Below are 13,536 nucleotides of genomic sequence, written 5' to 3'. Positions count from 1 at the left end.
TCGGTCCCGATTGCCGACGACAAGTCTGGGCTCGGGTTGGCACAACGTGTTCACCGCTGGTGAATGAGCTGCTCCGATCTGGTTGTTGCGTAGCTGTTCAGAAAGCAGCAGTTGTTTGCTCCTTCCCAGACACCGCTGTAACCTCCACCTTAATGTTCCTGCCAGTACTTTTAATTCCCTTATCAGCCAAAAGGGTTTTACTAGCGATATTGGGGGAAAAAAAAAAAGGAATGTGAAATAAGCAGGCTGAAAGGTGTACGAAATCCCAAGCAAGGGAATGACTTGTACCCATCACAAACGCAAACCCTACAAAGTGATGTCTTATCTTCAGGGGTTTGATTTCTTGGTTCCTCTGCTGATATGATATGAAGTCGTGAGACTGAGAAGTGAATTCTGCTTTTTAAAAAGTGCTGATAATTTCACACCCTGTTCGTGGTGCTGTTCCTAGGAGCTGGCCTGCCTGAGGCTTCAAGGATGCAAGAATGAAACTAGAATGTAGTGTTGTCCTCTCTGGATCTTGTGAGAGGCTTGGGAAGCTCTTTCCTGGAAGCCGTGCTTCCCAAGGTAGCACTAGAAAGCTTTTCCGCTTTTTTTCTGGAGCATGCCGCAGCCCGGTTTTCACAGCCTGACGTTCCTGAAAGCTGGTTTGGTCTGATAATCTAAAAATGATTTTTCCCTTCCAACAAAGCTCGCCTTACTTGTAGCAGTGCCGTTCTGGGTTAGCACACTGCTGTGTTGCGTAAACCCTGCGGGCTGGGACATCCTGATAGCTTGATGCTAGAAGTGAATGGGAACTTGGATCTTTTAGTCCATGCAAGATCTCTTGAGTCACACATCCAAATCCAGGCAGGCTCAACTTCATTCCTTTGCCTTCAGCAAACCCAGTTCTGCAGCTCAGAGTGAGCTTTTTAAGCTGAGGAACCCTGAAGCCAGCGGTTGCTCCGGTTCGTTTGCGGTGAACTCCTGGTGTTGCAATCACACGAGGTAGAGTAATCCAGGACCTGCGCTTCTGCTGACATGCAGTAACGTCGTGCATGCTTTTCACATGCTTCACGGCTGGGACAGGGATGCATGCGGGCAGCGCAGCTCGGCTGCTGCTGATTGCAAAGCTCAGTAAACCGTGATAACGTGATGGGTTTGAATCCCAGAGTAGGCGCCTGCTGTGCTGAGCTGTGCAAGCGTGTCAGCTGCTGCACGGGTGTGCAAAGGTGATTTCTGCCTCGTGCTGGTTTGTGAGCGCTCTGTGGTTCAAAAGAAAAAAAAAAAAAGCTGTGAAAAACAGATTAACTAACTGTTATTTTGCAGACAGACAGGGATAACTTGGCCCCCTGGGGTCTGCAGAGGTTTGACAAGCCAGGTTTCTCTGCCTTTCTTTGAAAGAAGGCTGTTTGCGATGCAGGCGTGTCTGAGTGCCACAGCCTGCAGGTCTGCTCTTTCAACTGGAAATGATCCCGTGGCAAAGGTTCGTTTCCGAGCTAAACCTACGAGTCTCTCCATCCTCAGTTTCCCAGAATAATAATCCTTGCATTGTGGGAAATAAGAGAATAGAGCTTGGTAATCCAGTAAAATCTCCCTTGTGCATGTTCTGTGGGTGGATGCGTACGGGTGTGCCACGGTGAAGATCCCCGTGTCTGGTCTGTGGGAACCAGTGCTGGCAACTGGAGGGTTAGAGCAGGAACCCAGGTCCCTGATTGTCTGAATCACCAGCAGACGCCTTGGTTGCCACTTCAAGTCTAGACAGGTATCTTTGAATTTTGACAGAGCTCTTTAAGAGGTATCTAGCTTGGGAATGACACCAGTGTGCTTACCACTACGCACTGGTAATGCATTGCGGGAGTGCACCTAGTCTTTCCACTGTGGGGGAAAAAAACCCCACACACATTAGTTTGATTATGGGCAACACTTGGCTGACTTTGTGCTAAGTGGACAAGGGAGCTTGCAAGATCCATTTTGATGTTCCTGTGCTGACATAGTGACACCTTTCTGGGCTTTAATGTCTTAAGCTGCTTCACCTGGATCTGCAAGAGAGGATTTGTGCACACTTTTGACCTCTGTTCTGGGTCTACTTCCATTCTGCTGTATATTACACAAGATTGGTTCTGAATTAGATGTTCTTGTTAAAAACAAAACAAAAACCGCAAACCAAAAATGCTCCGGGATCTGTGACTGCATCCACCTGGTTATTTAAGGCTAATGCTTTTATCTTGCACAGCTTGGTAATGATGGGTAGCAGCTGATGACGTTGATGTGCTTTAGCTGTAGGGCTACCTTGGACTGTAGTTACTGAGCTGGAAGAGAGGGATGGTAGATAATCTACCAGATAAATCCTCCTGGTTTTTCCGACCTGCCTCCCAGATGGCTGGCCCTAATGATCAAGAAGTGTAGTCTGGAAATTCAGAAATTCTAGGGTTGTTTTTTTTCTTTTTAGCAGATGAATCCGTAATGACTGTCAGCATCTGTAAATAAAACCCGGGAAGGACGTACATGTGGATGTGCTCTTCAGCGATCCCTCCCAAGGCTCTGTGGAGCTCTGTTACCAACAGCAATGGACAAGAAGTATCTTGCTCCAAACCCCATCAGCCTCTGCGGGGAAACTGGGAAGACTACATTCCGCTTTTCCTTTTTAATTTCATGTGGTTGCTAACTGGAATGGTTTTGTGCTTTTTCAGGTGCTGGAGAGTCTGGGAAAAGCACCATTGTGAAGCAGATGAAGTAAGTGAGAGTGCAAGCATGTAAACTGCATTTTTGTACGAGTTGAAATAAGAAATCTGTGGTGCCTTTCTGGTTTGGCTTGGGAATGATGGCTTGGTTTTCTTCCAGGATTATTCATGAGGACGGCTACTCAGAGGAAGAATGCAAACAATATAAAGTGGTTGTCTACAGCAATACTATCCAGTCCATCATTGCAATCATAAGAGCCATGGGAAGGCTAAAGATAGACTTTGGAGAAGTTGCCAGAGCAGTAAGTATTTCACTTATTTCCCTTAGTCTGAGTCTGGGCTGTGGATTGTGTTAATGAATCCTGGAAATTCAGTCCATGACACTCACAGTGGAAATACGTTTGTTACAAGATACAATAGCGAAAGACCTTTCATAATCTGTAATGTATTACCAGTATAAAGTGGCAGGTATTTTATTGAGGTTATGGGCAAGAACCTTTAGTAATTTGAATGCTCAAAAAAAAAAATAAAATCCCCAAACTTTTCTCTAAACTATTTGATTTTATTTTTTTTTAACAGAATTCTGAGCTTTGGTTTAAATTACTTGCCATCAGTCTTCAGTAGTGTTTCACAGCATTGTGCCAGTTAATCTTTAAGTTGAACCAAATAAATTTTAATCGCTTTCACTACTCATACTTTTCCTCTTAGATTTTTTTGGGGGTTTGAGGCCCTGCTTTTCCCCGCCCATCCAATTCTGCTGATTCCTTGGGCTGTTACTAGCCTTCACCTCCAACACTTCAAGATGGTAGAAACTGAAGTCAGGAAGTCTTGACCCTCGTGGTGGTGGGGAAAGCACAGACAGAATGGGAAGTCGGGGACTCCTGAAAATGTGTGGGAGAAAGGAATCGTGTATAGCAGCGTAGGGCAGTGGCTGCACACCCTGTGACTTTTGCTATCTGGCACTAATTCCTCATGCTTACAGTTAATATATGGCAAGTAAAGTAACCTACTGTGTTTCTTTGTGATGCAACCACGGATATTTTGAACTTAGGATATAAAGCGTCCTGACTGAAGGGCATATCTTCACTGGCACGTTAACCTAGGCTGTTGTTCAGCTGCTGCTCCAAATCCTCCCTGGCGTTCCCCTCCACCTTTCCTCTGTGCTTGTCAAAGCCGCGTTGTGATCTCAGCCTAGCTAACGTAGCTGGAAGGAGGAAGATGTTGAAATCCAAGTTCCTTTCTCAGTTGACCTGCCCAGACTTAACTGGCTTCGCAAAAGCAGAACGAGAGCGGAGTGCCAAGAATTTTTCTTATGTCCCAATCCTCCCTGAAGGGCAAATGGCTTGCCACACTTTCCTAGGAAAAGACGAAAGATAACCAAATCGACTGTCTCGCAGCAAACCGCTGCAGTGACCTGTCAGCATAGCACCATACCCATAAGTGCTGTACCTGCACAGACTCCTAACTGAGGTCCACCTCTGTGTTGTGGCAGTTCGGACCTTGATTAAGTTAATTCAGGTGCCCGTTGCTTGTGCTAGGGAGGTACCCTTTGGAGTAACGTGCCACCTTGACTCTTGGCAGAGCTTAGGTATGTGCTGGGCAGTACGGTTTAGGGCTGAAGTGAGAGAAGCCGATGTTAGGAGGAGACAGTCTGAAGTTGAGAACTTGCTGGGATAATGAAAGATCTCTTACATCTCCTGAAAGGATGCTGGCAGGTCTGATCTCTGTAGAAATAAACATCAGTGTGGGATGTAGGTCAGCCTGTTTTCCACTTTCAAAATCTGCTTGTTAACTTGTAGAAGAGTGAGGTCTTGCAGTAAAACTTCCAACAATAATTTTTTATGCTGTAGGGCAGATGCTCAAACCCTGGTCAGTCCACCCCATCTCCCAATGAAATGCTTTATGAAGAACTCTGTCTCCCTTACTTCTGACAGCTATTGCAGCAAATGACAAGTCCTCAAAGCTTTAAATCTATAATCATCCAAAGCTTGCCTTTGTTTCTGAATTTTTCCTTGTCGCTGCACTGTACAACACTAGAGCTTTTCCAATTTAAAAGCTATCATTTAGTTCATTAGTCTATAGTAGCACGTTGGCATTCTTAACTTTTCTTTGAAATACTATGCCAGGTTACTGAAATTTCATGTTTCCGATCTGAATGCTGCCCGTGATTTTGGAATGGTGATCCCTGCAGTGATGGTGTGACACAAGCCTTGTGTGCCACCCGTGATCAGTGCGTGTCTGTCCCCACAGACTGGAGTTTCTTGCCCAGAATTTGCCTTTCTGACTGCAGGAGAAGAATAACTCGATGATTTGGGGGAGAAGACTGGATAGACAGCATGAGAGGGGGACCAAATGGGTGTACATCCTAACTTGTTTTAATTTCCCCTCTTCCTGCAGGACGATGCCCGTCAGTTATTTGTATTAGCTGGAAGCGCAGAGGAAGGCGTGATGACTGCCGAGCTAGCTGGCGTGATTAAGCGGTTATGGAGGGATGCTGGAGTTCAGGCCTGCTTCAGCAGATCGAGAGAATATCAGCTTAACGACTCTGCATCATAGTAAGAAACCATTACCAGCTTTTGGGTTCTTCCCGGCTAACCAAACGGTGTTCAAAAAGGACCGAAAACAGGGCAGTACTTGGGTGGTGAGGGTCCCCTTCTGAGGGAAATGCTGGTCTTAACTGGTTTACGCGGGGCTGGGCTCACAAGGTGACTCAGTGCTTTTAGCTCATCAAAGTCAGTTTTACTGCTTGTCTTCCCTGTATGAGGTACTGGGGGGGGAAAGAAAAAACCCCCATTCCTTGTTTTGTGCCAAGGTGAATTTGCCAATCTGTTTTTAGTGGAAGAATAACTTGGCAGCTTGCATTAAGATGGCTTCTTAGAGCAGGTGATCAGCTAGGTCACCTTCGTTATCCCTACAGAAAGGAGTAATGCCTCCTGAAACTGAGCTCGTGATTAAACTACCAAATTTGTGATGAGCAACAATTTCCAATAGTGGGATCTCCTGATACCGGCAGATCAATATTCACAGAGTTGTTCTCCTTAACAGCGCTCTCACTACACTTATGTTCCTGTGCCTGAGACCACACGGGCAGCGCTGCGGGCTAGCTATAAGCCTCCTTATTGTTCTGTTTCTAAAATGCACACAATTGCTTAACAATTGCGAAGTTATGACTAGATAAATAGGCTGCTGCTGGCTGGTTAATGAGATTTTTGACTAAATGCCTCCTCTGTTTCCAAGAGCCAGGTTAGTGCAGGGAGGAGAACTGTTTCTTTTAATGAGCAAGACAGTTGTTGCTTTTTCTTTTCTTTTTTTTTTAAGTCATGTGCTTGGTCTCTCTAGAACAAATATTTGAAACTCTGAAAGGATGATTTTGGGGTTAAATGTGTCTCCTCATATCCAGCTGAAAACTTGTCTCAACTTAGCCAAGTTTTAAGCCTTTTTGAAAAATTAATTTGGGAGTGCTTCATAAAGAAACTTTAGATGTTTCACAGCTCAGATCCCTGCAGACTCCTCCTGTGCAGAGCATATTTTAGCTTGAAAATAGGGAAGATTTTTTTTCTATATTTGTAACACCTTGGCAGGCTATCATGGATTTAGATCAAGGTAAGCGAGTTGACAAGAGGAGGATTTCTCAGATTCGTGTGTGCCTTTATCGCACGCAAGGAGGAAACTTCAGGTTCAAAGACAAGAAAAAAGGATAGATGAGGAGGGGGATGAATGAGGGAATAATTTAACAAAAAGATATGGAGAAGAGAAGGAAAGCTTAAGGACTTCTTGAGCAGAGGATCTAGGGCAGAAAGCATAAGTGGTTGAGTGGAGCTCAAGGAGGAAGCTGAAGATGGGGAACGTTGGCTTTGTGGTCTGGATGGTCAGCTTTGAAAGAGAAGAATAATGAAGGCAGGCTGGAGTAAAAAAAAGGGTAGAAAGGGGTTGGAAGCAGAGCAGACTGGGGAGAGAGGCTGTTAGCCTGCTTTAGTAGGTGCCCACTTGACCTGACTGCCTTCCAGAGACTGGATTTCGGAGGGTTATTCCTGTTCCTGAATATCTGCAACCCACTCGTGTCCGGTTTCTGGTACTGATACATGTAGGCACAGCAACTGTGACGAATCGCGGTCATGGGCTGGTGTCACATCTGCGTGGCAGAGAGATTTCAGCCCAATGATGACCCACATGGCGTTTTTCTGATAACTGCATCAGAGAATTTTTGCTTCCTGACCAAAGACCACAGGAAGTTGCACCAAAACAGCCTTATTTTGAATCGGTAGCCCAGCAACTCAGCAGTTGGGAAATGCTGCGGGTGGGTTCATTTAGTGCAGAGCACGATCACGCAGTTAAAGACCTGTTTTCTTCTGCGGGACCCCCGCCTCGCCAGTCTACAGAATGAGCGTTCAGTCGGTATTTTTTCATTTCCGTTCAAACACGTGGCTCCTGACCTGCCTTATCGACTGGTGTTATCCAGTTAGTTCCCTTGTCCGCGCTTAAAGGATGGATGTCTTGCAATCTCTTTTTGTGGTGGTGATCTTGTAGGTACTAGCTTTTGTGCACAATTCTCTTGGGGGGAATTTCATTTCGATATCTACTACAAATGGGATTGAAACTTCAGGGTTAGCAACCTTTAAATATGTGCCCCATTTGAGACGTCTGGTTTTCCAGCTGAAATTCAGTATTGTGCTGTGTTTCAAGCCTGGTTATGGCTGACTGGGTGCTGTTCCTCGCTTCACATCAGACCTCAGGGCCTCTGCTGAGACACCCAGAATCGGCGAGGAGAGGGGGGGAAAGAGGAACATAGGAGCGGTTGCTTGTGAAAATTAGGTGGCATCAAGAGTGAGAGTGCTGTGACTGAGAGCCAAGGTTTTCAGGGCAGCATTGAATTGTTCCGAAAACTTTTCTTCCTGCTGTTTACTGCCTCGCTGAGCACTTCCCCTTGCGTGGGCAGGGATCCTGCCCGTCGGAGAGCTGCCCTGGCAGGCAGGAGGTCGTGTCGGAGGAGAGGAGGCAACCATAACAACGGTATGTTGTAATCCATACACTGCGGGTCAGGGTAAGCTCCCAAAGATAACCACTTGTGACACTAAACCAAACGATCTGTCCTGGAATCATAGCGCTTTGCACGTTTTCTGCTTATTTTTTTGAAGAACAGTTGAGTAACTCGTGGTCTAAACAGTGGATGTGCAAGCACTAGTGTAAACACTCAGCATCTTCTGCAGGCACCATCTGATAATGTCCCTCTAGCAACCACCCTGCTCTTTTGGTGTGATATTTCAAACCTCTATATTGTTACTTGCCTTATTGCAACTTCCTATTTTTTTTCTTTACCTATGACGTGAGCAAATAGCTCTGTAGCTCACCGCTCCCGTCTTGAGTCAATGCCGTGGCGAAGCGTTTCAGACCTTTGTGCACAATTCTTGGTGTAGGAGCTGCAAAGAACAAAAACCTGTTTGATGGTGCAGCAGTGTGGATTGCATGTCTCTTCGGTTTCCTCTCTCTGATACTTGGAAGTGTCGACAAGCAGATAATGCTTTAAAATATTTTAGTTGCTGGTTTCGCTCCTTTTTCCAAAGTTCAGGCGTACACCAGTCTGCAGATACTGTAGGTAATTATCTGTGATCTCACAGGCAATTAGCATAGTTTCTGATCAACCGTTCTCTATTCTGGCATATCTTGTCTTGTTCCCATGTGGCAGTTTTGGCCTGAATTCCCTGACATGATGCTGGATAAAACATAGATTATTTCTGTGTGGTTTTTGGTTGGGTTTTTTCCTTCCTCTTTGCTTTCAAGCAGTAGCTTGCAGGACATTGTCCTCCTGATGCTTTCTCGTGATTCCCCTCGGGTAGCACCACCTTGGGATCGCAGCCCAAGTTTTTGAAGCGAGCTTTTTCATCTGTAGGTCTGTGGGTCTGCCTTAGCTAGCCCAAAGGAGCATTTAAACTGATAAAGGTAATACACAACATTCCCTTTTCCTGGAGATCCTGCCCTGTTAGCTTATGTTCTACTTTGCTTAATCTGCCAGAATCCAGCTAAACGTGAGGGGAAAGAGGAGGCAGACTTTTGCAAAAGAAATGCATTTCTTAGAGGTTTGACCTGGTCTTCACCTGTTTTCTTTTTGCTGCAGGAAGACTTGGCTAGAGAGGATTAATTCTGTATGAGCTGTCGACCTTTGTAGGAAGAATACTGTTTGCATTTTTCAGACAGGCACAGGTGTTTGTGATAATATTTCCTGAAAGCTTGGTGTTTGGTGGCTGCAAATACCTGGGTCCTGAACCTGCATCTCTCTGCCCTCTTGTCTCCTTTCCCTGGCAAAGGCTGGCTTTTGTTTGCTGCTCTGCCTTCGGGCGTGATGGTGCCAGCCCCTCCTTCCCCTAGCTCAGGCTGCGGATAGCCGTTCATAATAAATGCTTTGTATGAATCTTTCAGAGCCATTTTTGGCCTTGAAAGAGTTCTTTCCAGCGCTAAAAGGAAACATAACTGAATTGTTAGGAAAATACCATTCCAGGGTTCATGTGAGCCGGTGGAGGAGGGGAACTCTATCTTTCAGCTCTCCTCTTCAGAACATCCCTCTCCCGCAGTCAATGTTTCTTTGAGCAGTCGGAGTTGAGATGGGACGACACTGAAGCTGGCAGGTTTTCCCATCGGACTGGAACTACAGATCCTTGCACGCTCAGGTATTGAACCAGTGCCAGCCTGGTACAGGATGTCCTGGGAAGGTTTGAAAGATCACGAAGACAAACACGAGTTACGCTGTAGGCTTTTGGTCAGCTCTTTTTTTTTTTTCTTCTTGTTTTTGTACTCAAGCCCTCATTTTAAGGGTGAAAAAAGAAGGGAAATAAAGCAAAACTGTCTTTTGGCAAGCTTGTATTTGCAAGGTGGTGGTGAAGCATGAGAAATAGTTGGCTGTGTAAACACAAGGATCCAAGGTGGGGAACAAGTGTCGCAACCTCAGTGGACGAAGGAAGCCTGAGTGGTGAAGGAGATTGTGAAAAGGGATTCAAACTGCGTGGGGTGTAGGAAGATTCGGCAAGGTATATGTTTGCAGTTGCCAAAACAATATTTCTGAGGAACATCTTTAAACTTTCAGACAGACTGTGGCAAGCTGTGGGTTATGAGTCGCTCGAAACCATGAGTCTCAGACCATGCTTTTCTAGTTTGTTTGTGGTTTATGTTTGTTTTGTTTTCTTTTTCGCCCCAAGTTCCACTAAATCTGTAGGTGGTAGAGGGAAATGAGTGGCAGTCTGCCCAGGCTGGGCTTTGCAGCCTGGTTTTGTTGAGTGGGCACGGCTGCCACCTCTGCCCACAGAATCAACTGCCTCCAGCAAGGCGAGGACAGCTGGAGGAGGCTGCGTGCCCATGCGCTCCAGCGGCTCTTCTGCTACCAAGAAATCCCCTGTGCTTGGATCTTCCCACTGCTTGGGCATTTCTGTGGGATTTGCCCTTTGAGTCTCCCTGGAAATCAGTCTGGCAAAGCATTTTTTTTTTAAGGCATCTTGCAGATAGAGCACTGCTTAGCGTGATACACCTCGTTCCCCTGATGAACAAGTGTCCCAGTGGCACTTTGCAATTCATTCGGTGGGAGTTGCCTGACTCCATTCACTCCTCACTGTCTACCTAAAAAGCCCTAAGTAGGAATGATACCACTTTCACTGCCCAAACTTCTGATGCTGAACGCTGGCAATTAAGAGCAGATGCTTTACAGCTTCAGCTTGCACATTTATCACTGCAGTGATGCGAGGCAGCTGCGTGACCTGTATCAAAGCCAAGCTGTTCGGAGTTGCTGGGTCAGTTCTTGGGTAGCACTCCCATCAGGTTTTTGAACCACCATATCCCAACTAAACTCATACAGGTAGGAAAGAGGGGGTGGGGGGGTGAAATCTGGGCATGTTATTTCCTCAGCAGAAATATTTCTTAACAGAAGCCTAATGAAGGTAAGTACTTTCCAAATTCTAAGCTGAAACTAAAGCCAGTCCCAAGTGTAAGTTTTGGGTGCTGTCTTTCTGGTCAAAGAGCAGTTCCCAAACCTGTCATTCCGCTGAATGTGGGAGAGGAATGAGAGGAGTTGGCTGTTTCTGGGCTAAAACCTCTTGCAGATCCCAGCTCTTTGAGAAAAGCTCCGTGGTGCTGGGTGAGCATGGGCAGGAGGCTGGCAGGTAGGCTGGATTCTTCTGGGGTTTGGAAAAATAGGTCAGCGCTCTGCAAATAAGCTAGCAATCCTGACCAGGGGAGATGCTGAAGCTGACAGAGGAGGGAGATGTTGCTCAGTACGTTGCCTGCTCAGTGACGAAGGCGAGTGGAAATTTGGGGTTCCTGGCACAGCTTTGAGGCGCATGGGAAGGAGCGATCCCTGGCCGACAACGGATCTGTGATAATAACGTTTGGCTGGGCAGACAGGGTTTATTACACCATGAAGAGTCATTGTGTCACTAAAATCTCACAGTTATGTGGTACTGAGTTGATTAAAAACCACTCCTGATAAAGACATGGCCGGTCCCTTCCCAACAGAGCTGGAGCGATGCTCGTCTCCTTTGTGGAAGGAGGAGGCCGTCGCCTTCCCTTTAACAGGAAAAATGAGCTCAGAGGTGTCACTGGCTGGAGCGGGGTTTCTGATGCTACTGGAAATGATGTATACCTCTTACTTATGTGCTCGAGAGCCGAACTTCAAAGGGAAGCTGCTGGAGCTGGAACTAGCTGGGGTCTCGATGGGCGCGTTGCCTTGATGCTGCAGAGAAACGGCTTCCTCTGGCAGCGGTGCCGTCAGGGAGCCGGCGAGCATCGTGTTAGTTTGCTGTTGGTGAAAGAATCTGCTTGCTTTTGGGGGTAGTTCTTGACCCTTAATTCTTTCCTCCTCGTTCATTTGATGTATCCTTGCCCTTTAAAAGTGAGCCACTGGATTTATTGCCTTGCGCTTTGATGCGAAAGACCTTGACTGCTTTGAATTGCCCCAAGAGATACCAGTCTTGGCATGACTTTTGCATCAGCAGTACTTCTCGTGCTAGCTTCTTATCAGGCTTACACTCCCCAGCTAGCTGAACTCTACCCAGCACATGCTGCAAGGTCGTACGAGGAGGGGTTAATAATAAACAACAACAAAAAAAAAAACACAAACCAAAAAAACCCACAGAATCAACCCTTGGGATAGACCCAGGGGGGTTTGTTCACTGCATGTTTGAGGTCCGTACGTGAAGACGATGAATAAATTCTGTGATGACTTTCTTCTGCAGTTTATAAAAGATTCATGGCGAGCAAGCAGACTAAAAAAAGCGCATCTTGTGTTGTCTCTTCTGGTTTAGTTACCTAAATGACTTGGATAGAATATCCCAGCCGACCTATATTCCAACTCAGCAGGATGTTCTGCGGACCAGAGTTAAAACTACAGGCATTGTGGAAACTCACTTCACCTTCAAGGACCTATACTTCAAGTAAGTGAAGGGCAGTGCTCCTCCCTGGGGACTGCGATGATTTCTTCCATCTGTGGTGGTGGTAGTGGGTCCCACACCTGCGCTGCAAAACATCTTGCCCTGTTTTAATTGTCCTCCTTGCCTCTGTTACACGCCCTCTCTACTGGCATTGCTCACTGGAGATACCGGTTTGACTTTTATTTGCTTTCTTCTTGTTCTTTTCAGCTGCTTTTATGTTGGAATCGCAGACACAGGTACTTGCTTACAGGATCCCCCCCCCAAAAATACTAAAAGGACACTGACTCCTGGATTTTGAGTTTGAATTTAACCCTTTCCTTTGAAGTGGGAGATGAGAGCTCTCCCCGCAGTCAGTCTTGGCTCTGGGCTGCATGGTGTTCTCCACGAAGCTGTAGATGACTCTGCTGACTGACGCTTTAATGGAGCATGCAGAAAGCGTGCTGGGGGCTGGCTGCCTTCGCAGAGGATGGGATTTGCCTCTCCTCTCTGCCTTTCTAAATTCAGTCCCTGCAGGGCTTGGCTATCGAGCCTGGTGTTGGCAGTGTCCCTTTACGTATCACTAATCGAGCTCCCTCTAACCTCTGTAGCGGCTGCTAGCCTGCAGTTTAGCTCTCCTACCCGCTCTTCATCTGCTCGTTAGAAAATCCTCGCTTTGGATCCCAAGCGTGCTCCTGACAAACAGCCTGGAGCCCCGTGGGGTGGGCATTCGTGTCCTGTAATGTGGGCGTAGGAGAATGCGGCGTCTGTATCTTGGGCGAGTTCCCTTCATCTGTGGCAATGTTTTCAAGGCCTTGTTGCTTAGAGCCTTTAAATAAGCATTTGTTTGCTTATTTTTAGCTTGTTTGAAAACAGTTTGAAAGAGCTAGAGGAAAAATGCAAGTGTTGCTTATAAAATCTGATTTGTTTGCACACTTTTTTGGAAGAACGGTAGCATTTTGGCTTCTGAACTGTCTTGACTTTATAAATCGTTTTAACAAAAATGCCTAAACACTTTGCATCACCGAGCTATTTACATGGCTTCTCGTTCATCCAGGGAAAAAACTTGTCTTCGATCGTGATGTATTAGGATTAGCATTTCCAGCTGCGGTGTGTGGTTCTCTTTTAAAAATTGTCACATCTGACTAATGGAAAAGTGAGCTGGAGGTAGCAGGCATATTCTATTTAATCGTTATAACCCTTCTTTTAAAGTGAAATGGCTGAGCACTCAGAGGCGTGCCTCCCCGATGCAAAAAGGAGTTTTTTTTCTCTTTCCCAAGCCTGCCTGGAGTCATTGATCATGTGCAGAGCCCGAGACACGAGGTGTCTCGTCTCAGAGGGATTTGCTCCACAAAGGAAAGCATTAATACATCTTAAACCCTGAAGCTGCCATCTTTCCCGCGATGGAAGCCTTGATGTTAAATCTCAGACATTAATAACGGGCTGAGGTAGCCTCAGTATGACTGTGACTCGAATTTGGATTAGCTTGGCGA

At 46.2% G+C, this 13,536-nt stretch overlaps 1 protein-coding gene across 1 annotated transcript in view; it reads left to right on the top strand.

The window, feature by feature from the left end:
* Positions 1–2,669: 2,669 nt before the first annotated feature.
* LOC104169421 (guanine nucleotide-binding protein G(k) subunit alpha) overlaps positions 2,670–13,536 on the top strand; it is a gene marked incomplete at its 5' end in the record, with an annotated part of 14,023 nt that continues 3,156 nt past the window's right edge. The window contains 4 exons of the mRNA XM_009710335.1: positions 2,670–2,712; positions 2,821–2,962; positions 5,058–5,215; positions 11,942–12,070. Coding sequence (XP_009708637.1) covers positions 2,670–2,712; positions 2,821–2,962; positions 5,058–5,215; positions 11,942–12,070 — 472 coding nt within the window. The remainder of the gene's footprint in view (positions 2,713–2,820; positions 2,963–5,057; positions 5,216–11,941; positions 12,071–13,536) is intronic.

The sequence above is a fragment of the Cariama cristata genome, unplaced genomic scaffold (assembly GCF_000690535.1).
Source record: "Cariama cristata isolate BGI_N322 unplaced genomic scaffold, ASM69053v1 scaffold14521, whole genome shotgun sequence".
In the NCBI taxonomy this organism is placed as follows: domain Eukaryota; kingdom Metazoa; phylum Chordata; class Aves; order Cariamiformes; family Cariamidae; genus Cariama; species Cariama cristata.
Note: the sequence above shows the minus strand (reverse complement) of the source record. Positions and strands in the feature narration are given on the sequence as shown.